The following is a 14,937-nucleotide window of genomic DNA, read 5'->3' on the forward strand; positions in this document are numbered from 1 at the left end:
GGAGCTATGGCAGTAAAACTGTCACATTTTCACTGTGACTCTGCCCCTTCCAGAGTCACAAGACTCATTCATTTTCTCAAAATAGAAGAAACAGATAATTATGCAATATTTCTTTTTCAAAAATAACTGTTTTAATATATATAGTTTTTCAAGACAGGGTTTCTCTGAGTAGCCCTGGCTGTCCTAGAACCCACTCTGTAGATCAGGCTGAACATGAACTCACATGCCTAGCTGTGTCTGGAATTAAAGGTCATCACTGCCTGGCTAACATAAAAAGTTCAAAGACTACAGAATAATATATTGTGAAAAATTGTGTCCTAAATCAACTGACTCAGTTCCCTCTTTTGGATCCCAATATTTCTAGTTTCTAAAGAAATTTCTACAAGGAAAGGCCATCTAAGCCAGTCCAGAGACTAGGAAATGAAAGAAGTAGTTGACCAAAGAAGTACTTTTCTAAGATGGCAATCTTAGAAATCTGGGAGGGAAGACAAGGTCTAAGAGGGGGAGGAGGGACAGCAAAATGGCTCAGCTAGTAAAGATGCTCCCTGCTAAGTCCCACCACTGCATTTAATCCATGGAACCCACACTGTGGAAGGAGAGAACTGACTCTGACAAACAATAAGTCCTCTGACCAATGCACACGCGCGCGCACACACACACACACACACAGGTGATAACAATAAAAAAAAAAAATCCCCCAGGTTATTAGCCCCAAATTTTTAAAAGCAAATTACAGTATTAAAGTGAATATTTAATAAAACAAAGTGAGATTCAGATCTACCTGTCAATTGTAATTAAACTTAGCTCCTAGCTCCTATATAGATGTATATAGAATAATAATAATAATAAAGGAACTTTGAGAACATTTATGTTTTCTTGAAAATGCTAGTTTTGTAGAAATAAAATTTCAGTTATTTATTTATTTATTTATTTTAGGTTTTTGTTTGTTTGTTTGTTTTGGAGGCAGGGTCTCATTATATATCCTGGGCTGTCAAGGAACTCAATATGTAGACTAGGCTGGCCCCAAAATCATAGAGATCCAACTGCCTCTGCCTCCTGAGTGCTGGGATCAAAGCCATGCCCCATGACTCTTGGCTTTACTTTCTTTGTGTGTGTGTGTGTGCATATACATATGGTCCATTTTGATGTGTTTTATAGAACTTTTCAAGATTTTAGGTAGGTCCTAGGCAGAACAGGATAGAGACAAGCGTTCACTGTAGAGTACTTCTGTCCTTAGTTCCCAGCTGCTCTGAGAAGACCTCCCTAGGCAGTCAGCCCTGCCCAACAGTAGGGCCTCTGCACTTCTGGAACCTTAAACAAAGCTCTGAGAGACACCTCTCTCAGTAGGCTGAGCCACTAAAGCCCTGGGGATCAGGAGAAACAAAGAGAGAGGGAAAAGAGAGTGCTGACAGAGCTGCTGGCCATCATCTGTGCGACTATAAAGAGGGGATCCGGAGAGGAAGCTGCACCAGATGGAGACCCAGACTGTGCAGCGGGAGCTGGGTGAGTAAGGTCTTGATGGTGCCTTTATCTTTCCTTTCCTTGATAGACGATGCAGAGGAAGAACCAGTTGTATCTTGCTTAGAGGTTAGAACCTTTGAAGGTAGAGAAAGTGGGGGAAAGCTTCATTTGCTACCTTAAGTAGTTGCCCATGGCAATAACTGCTTTCTTAGAAATCAATACTGGGAGGCAGCAGGTTATTGGGCACAGGGCAGGTGTAGCAAGGAGGAGATGCTAATTTGGAGGCTCCATATAGAAAGAAATACCAAAATTTCCATGCATTAGCTCCTAGGCTGGATGCCAGAGTAGAATCCTCAATGTTGTTTGTGGATCTAGAAACCTGATATACACCTGCCAGTCTTCCTTCTCTCTTCCCTTTTCTTCCCCCCATCCTTCTCATCATACCACTAATGATAACTGCTTAACTTCTGTGGTCTTTGGTCCTCATCATAAACTGGGGTAGTGATGGTAATTAACTTGTGAGGACTAGATACATTATTCAAGGAAAGCAGGATCTAACATCCAGTAAGTAATTGGCTCTTTCATTTTCGTTTGGTTTGGCTTTTCAAGATAGGGTTTCTCTGTGTAGCCCTGGTTGTCTGAAGCTCACTCTGTAGACCAGGCTGGCCTCAAATTTACAGAGATCCACCTACTTCTCCCACCCAGGTGCTGGGATTAAAGGCATGCACCACCACACCCAGCCCAAACCATTATATATATATATATATATATATATATATATATATATATATATACACATATACATATATATATATAACATGAATTTGGTTTTTACGAGACAGGGTTTCTCTGTATAGCCCTGGCTGTCCTGGAACTCACTCTGTAGACCAGGCTGGCCTCAAACTCAAAAATCCTCCTGCCTCTGCCTCCCAGAGTGCTGGGATTACAGGCGTGTGCCACCACTGCCCGGCACCATTGTATTTTTATAATTACCCTTTCTTCTTCACAGACAGTACTAGGAATTGAATCTAAGGGTTCACATGCATGCTGGGAAAGCACTCTAATATTGAGCTATATTCCCAGCCACACCTCCCCCTCCCTTTTTAAGCCTAAGTTTCATGATGTAGCCCTAGCTAGCCTGGAACTCATAGCTCTTACTTATTAATTTGAGACAGAGTCTAAATGGTCCAACTAGATCTTGAACTTGCAATCCTCTTACCTACTATTTCAAGTAGCAGGCATTAATTTCAAATTACTCTATGCTTTGACATGGTGCTGTATCAGTCACACAGCAATTAATGCTATGGAGATGCTGACCCAGTGTACACTCAGAAGTGACATAGATGAGTACTGTAATAGGTGCTGAAAAATGAGGGAGAAGTCAAACTGCAGGCTAGAACAGGCAGAGGAGTCTTGAAGCAGCGAGGTCAAAACATCAAAGTCTATGAGAGAGGAGATGCAGAATAAGTCAATTTGGGTGCTGGGAAGACATGAAGGCTTGGAATACAGACTGCTTTTTAATAAGTGACAGGTGAGGTGGGGAATTCTAGCCCTGCTGACTGAATGACTAGAGACATGAGGAGTCTACACAGTTGTTAGTGAGTTAATACTGTGAGATGTAGGCAATGTTCTTTGAAGGAAAGCAAGAGGACAGAAGGAATAGCTATCAAGAGAACCAAATGCCTTTGCAGTTTATCTGTATTATTTTTCTTGTTTTGACATTGACTGTATGTAAAAGGTTTGTTGATGGAAAACCTGAGGTTTTGGTAGTAGCCCCAGAGCCAGGATCTCAACCAAAATCTGGGACTGTAAGCCTCTTTTCCTTTTTCCTATACCTTACCTCATCCTGAAAGTCACATCACTGATCTGTATTCTCTTCCAGAAACTCTTCCAACCACCAAGATGGCTCAGACCAATCCTATGCCAGGGTCCTTGGGGCCATGGAAGGTAAGCTAATCCAACAACATGGAAAATGGAAGAATCAAGCAGGGAAGGGCTGAGGTGCTAGTACATAGTAGCTACCAGGCTGTACTTATTCTTGAGACAGTGCCCATCCAAAAAACAAAACAACAAAACTGTTCTGTAGAAGGTTAGGCCAATCTGACACCTAGACATTGTTGAAAGGTGGCTTTCCTGATGGGTCACTCTGGAGATCCATGATGTATGGGAGATGATGCTTGTTTCCTAGACCAATTCTAATTTGCCATTATGTCTCCCAAAAGCCATGGGATGCAGGCCCCCTCTCCTCAATCTGATGTTGGATTTTGTCACAAGCTGGGTCTTTTACTATTCTCCTAACACTTAACCCTTTCTTCGGTTGTCAACTCTGAGACAAGTTCACAGTTTGGGGAGCTTATCAGATCAGAACCAGGTTCTAATTGAAAGAATGAAAGCTTTATCACAATCCTCCCTTAATGCCTTAGAAACAAAGAAAAAAAACCCACAGGGTGCTTCTAGTAGTCCCAGAATCCCGACCTCCGGGTCACCTGGGTGTAGGACACGTGGTGGAATCAGAGTTCACAAGACCTTGATCTATTGAGCTCTTTACTGTCCCTGGAACACCATTTCTATCATAAACTTAGCCAGAACATGTTAAAGTCACTGAGCAGTGGTACCAATTTGAACCCCCTTTTTGTCCTGTCTACACTGGAAGAGGCCTGATCAGGCATCCTGGGTTGTAGCTAGTGATTAAAATCACAGGATAAACATGCTCTTAACTCGCACTCCTATTCTTACTGCTGTACCTGGTTCTCTTCCTTGTCCCATTCAACCCCATTTAGATAACCATCTACGATCAGGAGAACTTCCAGGGCAAGAGGATGGAGTTCACCAGCTCCTGCCCAAATGTCTCTGAACGTAGTTTTGATAATGTCCGGTCACTTAAGGTGGAGTGTGGCGCGTGAGTATGAGCACCAACAGAGCTTTAGGACCTTCAGACAGATCTCTTTAGACATGGTACCATGAGTAAGGATCTAGGAAGATATTCCCCAGATGCCAATCATTTTTTAGAGAGAGGTATCTTATTTTTCTAAAGGAAATCACTACATGCCAAATTAAGTAACTCATAGCTAGGGGTGATGTTCACATCTTGGTAGTAGACTTGCAAAGGGGTAGGACAATAATTGTATGTGTGCTTTTGGAGTTCATAGGTTACCTGTTTTTCTTGCCCATATAAAATAGGGAAAGGAGAAAATCTTTTTTTTTTTTTTTTTTTTTTTTTTCCTTTTCAAGGCAAGGTTTCTCTGTATAGCCCTGGCTGTCCTGGAACTCTCTCTGTAGACCAGGCTGGCTTCAAATGCAGATTCCCCTGCTTCTGCCTCCCAAGTGCTGGGATTAAAGGTGTGCACCACCACTGCTCTAGTAAAAGGAACAAAACTTTAAGGATCCAAAGACATATTAGTTCTCAGTGTTCCAGAAATTTGTTGATAGATAATCTTGGTGATATTCTTTGGCTTTTGGCTTCTGAATTTTGGCAGGCTGACCCAGGTGTAAACCCATATTAGTACTCTGGTTGGCCTATGCATAATATAATTATGCACTGAGCCTAAGGTTTGTAATCAGAAATAAGAACGGTTTTGTTATAGACGGAAAGTGACCAGGGAAGTCATGGGAACTGGCCTAGTTTCCATGCATGGAAGGAAGAACACACTTTATGGGGTGAGCCAATTGGGCATTGCTGCATGGGGATCTTTTTTACAATACTAACAGTTTCTTTCTGGATCCCAAAAGCCTAATTATTCAGCTTACAGACCAGAAGACTAGGTGCTCCGAGGTAGAGTGGGGTTGGATAGGGTCAGTGGGGAAGCTGTTGACGACTGATGGCCAGGACATGATTGTATATCACACAGTAGCAGGGCATGGGGGATTGTCTGAGGGTTTCTAGTGCTGTAATGTAACACCATGAACAAAGAGCAAGAAAGGGTGTAACAGCCTTACACATTCACGTCATGGGTCATCACTGAAGGAAGTCAGGACAGGAATTCAAACAGGGCAGGGACCTGGAGACAGGAGCTGCTGTAGAGGCAATAGAGGGCTGCTGCTTGCTGACCTGATCCTCATAGCTTGCTCACTTAGCCTGATTAGGACACAGCATCACCAGACCAGGGATAGCACCCTCTACAATGAGCTGGGCCCTTCTCTAGCAATTGCTAATTAAAAAAATGTCCTAGCTGGGCAGTGGTGGCACACGCCTTTAATCCCAGCACTTGGGAGGCAGAGGCAGGCGGATCTCTGAGTTTGAGGCCAGCCTGGTCTACAGAGTGAGTTCCAGGACAGCCAGGGCTACACAGAGAAACCCTGTCTCGAAACCCCCCCCCCCCAAAAAAAATGTCCTACACTCAGGGAATTCTGCTAAAGATAGAGGGAGGATTGTAGGAGCCAGATGGGTCAAGGATACCTCAAGAAAAGCCACAGAATCAACAAATCTGGATTCATAGGGGTTCACTGTGACTGAGCTGTGCATGTGATCAAGCTTCCACTGAGTTGTGCTGAACCAAAATAGAGTTCTTTAGCCCTTTAGAACAGGAAAATAGCTTCAGTGAATAAGAGTAAGCTGTTAACAACTTGGTTAGGATGCTCCATTAAGGTGAAGCATGAACAGCAAGAGGAAGAACCTTCTAAGTAACTAAACAGGAGTGGGACTGGAGAGGTGGCTGAGGTTAAGAGTACAGAGGTCCTGAATTCAGTTCCCAGCAACCACATGATAGCTCATAACCATCTATAATGAGATCTGGTGTCCTCTTTTGGTATGAAAACATACCTGGAAGCAGAACACTGTACACAAAATAAGTAGATCTTAAAAAAAAGAAAGTACAGATAGATACCCACCACCTCAAGCTCTTAGGAAGAGGCTTATAAGCTCTAGAGCCAAAGAAATGGTCACTAGATCATCAATCCCCAGATGGGAATCACTAAAATGGAAATAGAGCTTTGTAAATACACATAACTAGGGCCCCCTATATTCAGTGGTTAGGTTCAAAATACACTTAAAAACCTAATCATGAGTGTGCTTTAATGATTGGCACTAAAAGCCAATTTTATCTCAATATATTTTATCTCACTGTAAACTTACCCAAGAGGCCTTTTCCCTAAGGCCATATATTTTGAGCACCATAAACAACCACTACCTATTTTTGGCAGCTGGATTGGTTATGAACACACCAGCTTCTGTGGGCAACAGTTCATCCTGGAGAGAGGAGAATACCCTCGATGGGATGCCTGGAGTGGGAGCAATGCCTATCATATTGAGCGTCTCATGTCCTTCCGACCCATCTGTTCCGCTGTGAGTCTGAAATGTCCACTTTTCTGGAATTGGGGCAGGGTAAAGGATGAGGTCATACTGGTATTTGTGTTGCTCTGTCAATTATGTTGAATGTAACAGGAAGGATGAAAGTAAAGAGTAACTGGGTACCCTTCTTTTAATCTATTACTTGATTTTCCTCCTTATGCTAAAAAGGATTTTTGACTACGGCAGGAAGTACATATTCAAGATAAAATTGTTATTGGACAACCAGTAAGAAATCACCATGTAGTAAAAAGTAAATTTATGGCCAGTTAAACTGAAGTGTGTTAATATTCCACTGAAGAGCCAGGGTAATGTTTAAGTACAACTTCACCAGTACTGTATAGGCAAGTCTTCTAATATCACTTTGCTACGCTGATAAATTTTTAAGACCAGGTATAATTCAACAATAAGGCTGCGTTCTAAATTAAATTGCAAAACTTAAGCCTACTTTTAAAATGATGTAATATAACACTTCGTGAATTATACTATGTGTAAATAGAGAAGCATCTATTCTGAGAAGATATAACTGCTTCTCCATAAGTAAATATTTCTTGCATTATTTGTCCACATTTAAAGTAAGTAATTTCAGGCTGGAGAGATGGCTCGGCAGTTAAAAGCACTGACTGATCTGCCAGAGGTCCTGAGTTCAATTCCCAGCAACCACATGGTGGCTCACAACCATCTGTAATGGGATCTGATGTCCTCTTCTGGTGTGTCTGAAGACAGCTACAATGTACTCATATATAAAATAAAATCTTTAAAATAACTAATTTCTTCCTGAAATTTAGGGAGCAATTCATTTCTTTCAGTTCCTTAATAATATCCAGTTTTCCATTAAGCTCTTGTTTAGGACACAACTGAACTACCTAAACTTGATCTTTTTTTCTAATTTTGAAAAAAATCTTTTAGCTGGGCAGTGGTGGCGCATGCCTTTAATCCCAGCACTTGTGAGGCAGAGGCAGGTGGATTTCCGAGGCCATCCTTGTCTACAGAGTGAGTTCCAGGAAAGCCAGGGTTATACAGAGAGACCCTGTTTCAAAAAAAACAAAAAGAAACCCTTTTTATTTGTATTGCTATTTACTCATTGTTGACAAGTGTACCTGACTTTGGAGCTGTGGTGAGGCAGTGAAGAGCAAACAAGAAAGCATAGTGGCAGGAATTTGGATCTAAGAACATCATTGGCAGATCAGAGCCAGTTGTCCATAAATAAGCAAACATCTTCCCCCACCCTCAGAAGTGTACAGGAAGTAAAGTACTCTCTTCAATACTGAATCTCCATATTCCTCCTCTAACATGGTGACCTTAGTTGGAAATAGAAGCCTCCATGAGGCTGCATTTAGCCCGTGAGAGCTGGACATAGTGGTATATACTTGTAATTATGGCACCCAAGAAATTTAAGACAATCTTGAACATGAGGCCAGTCTAGGGTACCCAGCAACTTTTGAAAATGTTTAAGCAGGAACCAACCAACCTTTAGATCTCATGAGTTGAAAATGGTCCTGATTTTGGGAGTCACACTTGCCTGGGCTAGAAACTTACCAAATATTCTATCTTCTTATGCTTCTTCCTGAAGTTTAGTTCTATACCTCCAAATCAAACCTGTATACCATAACAGCCCGGCTTGATTTTCTCTTATAAAATCCCTGTTAAGCCTGACAACGATGTTATGCCAGAAAATTAGTATAATACTAATTTTTTAAGTTAGTATAACTACACTACTAAAGTGTTTTAAACTTCTGGATTATAGAATCATAAAGAGTCTAAGATTACCATCTTTGAGAAAGAGAACTTTATTGGACGCCAGTGGGAGATCTGTGATGACTACCCTTCCTTGCAAGCCATGGGTTGGTTCAACAATGAAGTTGGTTCCATGAAGATACAGTGTGGGGCGTAAGTACAAAAACAAGGATTAAACACTTAATTCCTGCATTTCAAAGACCTGCAAATGTTAAGATGTCAAGGATCATGGTTTACTAGATACCATATACTGGCATTATTAATAATGATTTGGAATACCATTTGCTCTATTTTCCTCAAATGGGTATCTCTGTAGAAACATTTACTCAGACACCATTTTTCCTATTTATTTTTTAAGATTTTTAAAATTATGTATACAACAGTCTCCTGCATGCACACCAGATCTCACTAAAGATGGTTATGAGCCACCATGTGGTTGCTGGGAATTGAACTCAGGACCTCTGAAAGAGTAGCCACTACTCTTAACTTCTGAGCCATCTCTCCAGTCCCTATTTTCTCTCTTATTGATATGAGTACACTTAAGTTGTTGTCAGAAACACCAGAGCCATCTCTCCAAGCCCCTTTATCATAAGGCTAATCTTTAATCAGTTGGAACCTAACATACTAATGACTTGATGTTAAGAAAAATGGACTCAGGTTTGGGGGTGTATGTTCTTATCAGCTATAATAACGCAATATGCTTTGAATTTTCTAGTTGGGTTTGCTACCAGTATCCTGGATATCGTGGTTATCAGTATATCTTGGAATGTGACCATCATGGAGGAGACTACAAACACTGGAGAGAGTGGGGATCTCATGCCCAGACTTCCCAGATCCAATCAATCCGCCGAATACAACAATAGTAGAGTAAAAGTTCCAAAATTCCTCAAGCATGAAATCTTGCTAAGCACTCTAGAATTTTTCGTTCTGCCCAGACACTGCTTTCAAATGTTAGCGCTAAAATCCACAATAAATGTCATTTAAAAAAAAGTGCCTTGGAGACTGATTCAATACCATAGAAATCTTTTATGGCTGAATTTTTTTTCCCCCTCCGAGACAGGGTTTCTCTGTGTAGCCCTGGCTGTCCTGGAGCTCACTCTGTAAACCAGGCTGGCCTCGAACTCAGAAACCCGCCTGCCTCTGCCTCCCAGAGTGCTGGGATTACAGGCGTGCGCCACCACCCCCCCCCCCACCCCCGGCTGATTATTTTAAAAGACAAGTATTAAAAAAAAAAAAAATCCAAACCACCTGGCAGTGGTGGCACAAACTTTTAATCCCACCCCGGGGAGGCAGAGGCAGGTGGATCTGAGTTTGAGTTTAACCAGTGCTATAGATAGATTGAGACCCTGTCTTGAAAAGAGACAGAAAAACCAGGGCGGTGGTGGTCCACGCCTTTAATCCCAACACTTGGGAGACAGAGGCAGGTGGATTTCTGAGTTCAAGCCCAGCCTGGTTTACAGAGTGAGTTCCAGGACAGCCAGGGCTATACAGAGAAACCCTGTCTGGAAAATACAAAAAAAAAAAAAAAAAAAAAAAAGAGAGACAGAAGCTCGTTGCACAATTGACTTGGAAAAGAGTCAATGTTAGAGAATCCTACCTAAATTTTCAGAAAGGAATTTAAAAGTTAAAGTGTATAGACATACACAAAATAACACAAACACTTCAAAAACTTTTAAACTTTTTTATTCAATGTACACTTATTGTCTTATTTGATCTACAAATCTCAAGTTTTTTTTTTGATAAAATAAGTAAATCTGAATATGGTTGTAGAGTGTAATTTTGTATTTTTAAAACACTGAACATTAAGTAAGACATTAATAAAGGAAGATCATCATGTAACTGACACTTCCTTGGAATTCATAACATCAGCAACAGCTTTAGTAAATACCTAAGCAGTTATTTAGCAAAACAGTAAATTTCTGGTCACTGTTCTATCTAAAAAAAGACCTACTTTTATTATTTTTTAAACTGGGCAAAACAGGTATTGAAAAAAATTTCAGCGGGAAAAGGCCGACATCTTCTAACATAACTGTAACACACTAATTACCCTTTTCCAAAATTAAAAGGCAACCCAGCTCATAAATAAATGTCTGCACACAATAGAGATTACTTTACTTCTCCAATACATTTACTATGTTGTTGCCATGCAGGCCAGTCTGGCTTTGAACTCACAATCCTCTCGCTCAGCTTTCTGGTTGCCAGGATTGCAGGTGTAATCAACTACTGACAGATACTCAAGAGTAGCCAAAGCCATCCAAGCTGTTTGCTACTGCCTGTGTTTATAAGGTTATGCATTATTGATCACATTTTGAATCTTTACTAGATTGTTATTGTCACTATGAACAAACAGAATTTTTCCTGTCTTTTCAAAGTCAAGATGAAAGAGAAGTTACCCCTCTTTTAGGTAGACAAAGCTATAAAATGAAATATATCTTATATCTGGGAGGCTGGGGAAAACACCATTGATAATATCTTCTACTCAACTTGTCTACAAATGTCCTAAGGAAATTACCAAAGTTATCTGTTAAAAGATGAATGACAAGACCTGGCCAGCACATCTACACAACCGTGTAAGTGCACACACACTTCATGTAAGAGACTAACTTAGTACATGCAACTGCAGTGAATTAACCATACATGCCCAACTTCTGAACTTACTCAGATCGACTTGGGCTTTTTAAATATATCATTAAGATAATCTTGTGTTTTGACCTTTAAATTTAGTGACTTTAACTTTAAATCATCCAGTTAATCAAACTCATATTAAAGCAATAAAGGTTAATAAAAAGGCTATCCTACCTTTAAACCAGCTTTAAGACATAAAATTGTCAGAGCTTCATATGGCAAAGGTCTTTCCTTCATTTCAGTTTGAATGACTTTCCATTTCTTTTTCATAAATATTCAAAATTTCACTGAGAAGAGCATTGGATCCAATGGTTTATAAAGCTGTTACAACTGCCCTGTTTGAAGAAAAGCCCTTTAATAGATACAAGTCAAGCTCTCATTTCAACTGAACTTTATTCAGTGGGTGCCAGTTTTCCTCCATTTTAGTTTCACTGATGAGCTAGCCCAGAATTATAACTTTGAACCATGTTTCCAAAGATGGTAAAGCTAAGAACAGCAAAATAATGACAGATTACTTTTGGTAATGACACACAAATTAAACTTTCAAAACATGTGCATAGCTTTATTCATCTACTTCAATCTAACCTTTTCACGGAGCTTCGGCAAAACTGAGTGTGCAAAATGCATTTCTATAACGTAATGCAAGCAAAGCTTTTCACATTTACACTGGCAGGAAATACAGAAACTAACAAGTCACAGTAGGGAGAGCTCAGATCTGTCTTTGTCGTTTTTTGACAAGAATTGCACAGTTTATTATTTTGAGACAAGTGTTGCAGACATGAATATTTTAAAAATTCCTAAGCAAGGTGCTTCAACATTAAAATTATTGTTGGAATGAGCCAATAATTTGGATTAAAGCTCACCAAGAATTCCAAATTAATGTGGACATTCATCATCTTCCTGTACTTTTGCAAACAATGCTTTTAATAACACCTTTCATAACACTAAAGGAGACAGCAAGCTGAAACTTTTCAAAGCACACAAAGAAATGGTATCACATTACTTAAAAGTGGTTTTAAGGGTGGGGGTAGGTAGTGAATAATCTTTTTTACTATTTCCCACTACAGACCAGCCACTAACAGACTATAAGGGGGGAGGGGAAGAGGGAGGGGGGGAGGAGAATTAGTGAAAAAGCAAGTCACTTCCCCAGTTTATAAAAGAGTTCCAGTTTGACAAGATCTATAACTTTTAAACAGAGAGCACCAGTTGGGCAATAGAATGAACATTTCAACTGCATACAAATCAGTGAGGTGGTAAGAACCATCAACATCTCAGGCATTGACTACATGGCCTTTCCAAAGTTAATATACATGCAAGGCACACGGATAGAAAAATAGATCTCTGGCCAACAAATATATTAAGTAAGCAAATTAAAAGTTTGGCTCTGTAATATTGGCAACATCAAAATATAACCAGATAGCTTTGGACCACATCGTTCTCACATTCCTCCACCTCTTGGTGCCCTCCTCTATACTTTTTTGGGTTTTTTCTCCTTCATGTTTGAGTATGTGCTTGCAAAGATATTTTTCCTTTGTCAAGTAGTATTCTTATACCTTGTTTATCTTTGAATATATATTAAAGACGCAGAATAGTTGGGAGCTTGTTAACTAAATGAAATATGATTGGTTTAGGACAGCATTACTTCTCTTAAATGTAAAAAACAACAACAAAAAAACCAAAAAAACTCAGCTTACTGAGAACTAAAAATAATGAAATGACTTTCTCTAATTCTTCCCAAGTCTTTTTGAAACAGAGGGAATAATAGAAACAAAGCTATGGTTTAAACTATTTTCAGTAGTAGAAGACACCTTAAGGCCAAAATATAATATTAACCAAAAATTTATTTCCTAAGTTACCATCCCCTTCATAAATCAACACAAACTACAGACTACTACTCACTCCTGAAGAGAATAAACTCTGTTCACTTTTGTTAGTGGCTGTGCTACCAAAAAAGGTATTAAAGCAACCTATGGTATATAGTAATGTTAAAAAGTGCATCATTCTTGATTTTCAGTTTCCCATAGCAGCAGCAGCAGCAGCAGCAGCAGCAGGCATAATCTAAGACAAAACAGTTGTTTTCATTCTAAAGATGCAATACCTAATGAAATGTATTAAAGATTGTGAAAAATTATCTACAAAAGATAAATGCAAACAGATTTAATAGACAAGTAGAACTTAAGGTATTCGTTCATATTTACATATTAAAACCATTTTGCTAACACCAAATCTTTACAATTAGTAAAAGAAATATGCATTTTAAGAATAAGAGATGTTACTAAAGCAGTATTCATTTTGGAGCCTTTGTTTAGCACCTGAGGAAAGGGGATATATATATATATATATAGAAAGCTATTGTAATGTTAGTCTAAGTTGTTTGGTCGGTAGATTAAAACAGATGAAAGCAAAACTGAACTGGGGGAGACACTTATAACTATTTCAAATAAGGCTGTTAAAAAACAGACATTGCCAGGATTGGTGGCAATTCCAGCACTTCGGAGGCAGAGGCAGGTAGATCTAAATTCTAGGCCAGCCAGGATTACACTGAGAAACCCTGTATCAACAGCCCCAACCCCCCAACCCCCCCAAAAGACAAAACAAAACTTCAGATATTTAAATGTTATAAAACAGCTTCAGAACACTGGACAGAACAAAATTTCTAAATTTTGAAATGTTTGAACCAGCAATCCCACTACAGCTTAGGGTGTCTTTTGAGTTTCCAGTACATATTTGACAGTCCTCATAATACAATAGTAATATACTACTGCTGCTTTGCTGGGCATTTTATGGAAAACTTAAAACTCACACTACTGCTGACATCCTTTAACTGCTTCAAGACCTTTCTTAAAATTCAGTAGATCAGTCTTTGAGTGGAGTTAATAATTTATCATTCTTTACATCAACAAAATGGTCTTGCCACTATCTGTAACTGTTCATAAACATTTTAGGATACCCACAGCAGAAGTCCACCTTCTTCAACAGAGAAGTCTATTGATGCCATCAAAAGGAAAAAAAAAATCAATATTTTCATGCCTTGTGTTCTTCTGGCCACCTTTAAGCAGCTACTTAACCTTTACTCTAGTCCTGTGTTTTCCTACCAAACTTCTAGGAGACAGGGGAAATAAATCCCATCCTTTCTAATATGGTCCTTTCAAAAACCACTCTGACAGGCATACATCAAGAATTATAGACATTATTCTCCATGATTTGGCCCACTATACTATACTAGTTCTTCAGTTGGTTAATACATAAAAGAGAAGTGTATCATTTGAAAATATGGTGAAATGGTATCAAACCCTTAGTAATTTGCACACTAAGTGACTAGAGACACCTTACCACCACTGCCATCCTATTTAGACAGGTTTTCAAATTGAGCCCAGTCCTCCATTTCCTAGCATGTGCCCATCTGGTACAAGTTCACATTACATGCCTTTTCTCTGACCTTAAAGTCCCCCTCCCCCTTAAAAAAAAAGCTTTTGGTGAAGGCTGGCAACAAGTCTACCAAAGTGTACAACTACTATATCAATTGAGGTTTACCTCATTTCCTTTACAAACTTGTCATTTGAAAAAAAAATTGTTTTGCAGATTCAGAGTGGTAACTAGGAAAGCAGATGGAGGAGAGGTGTCACTACCAAAATTTTAAACATTGGCTATTCCCTCCTAGAAAGTAGAGAAGGGCAGGCTACTATAGACACCATAGAAACTTTATTGATGTGAAGGTTCATTACTAAGGTTTAGAGGAAATACTATGCAATTAATTTGAGGTTGAAGTGAGGATGAATAGAAAAAAGATAAATACACCCTGTCTTTTTGAGGGAGATTATTCAAGACTT

The 14,937-nt window shown here is 39.4% G+C and overlaps 1 protein-coding gene across 2 annotated transcripts; it reads left to right on the forward strand.

Moving 5' to 3' along the window:
- Nucleotides 1-1,472: 1,472 nt before the first annotated feature.
- Cryba1 (crystallin beta A1) lies at nucleotides 1,473-9,345 on the forward strand. 2 transcript variants are annotated; one of them, XM_052196056.1, is made up of 6 exons: nucleotides 1,473-1,503; nucleotides 3,344-3,408; nucleotides 4,242-4,360; nucleotides 6,601-6,742; nucleotides 8,493-8,635; nucleotides 9,198-9,345. In XM_052196056.1, exons 1-6 carry the CDS (start codon nucleotides 1,473-1,475, stop codon nucleotides 9,343-9,345), a joined length of 648 nt encoding a protein of 215 aa, XP_052052016.1. The 2 variants fall into 2 exon arrangements, with proteins under 2 accessions (XP_052052016.1, XP_052052017.1); XM_052196057.1 differs by lacking the exons at nucleotides 6,601-6,742; nucleotides 9,198-9,345 and having other exon boundaries at nucleotides 8,493-8,619.
- Nucleotides 9,346-14,937: the final 5,592 nt, after the last annotated feature.

The sequence above is a fragment of the Apodemus sylvaticus genome, chromosome 10 (genome assembly GCF_947179515.1).
Source record: "Apodemus sylvaticus chromosome 10, mApoSyl1.1, whole genome shotgun sequence".
NCBI classification, from domain to species: Eukaryota; Metazoa; Chordata; class Mammalia; order Rodentia; family Muridae; genus Apodemus; species Apodemus sylvaticus.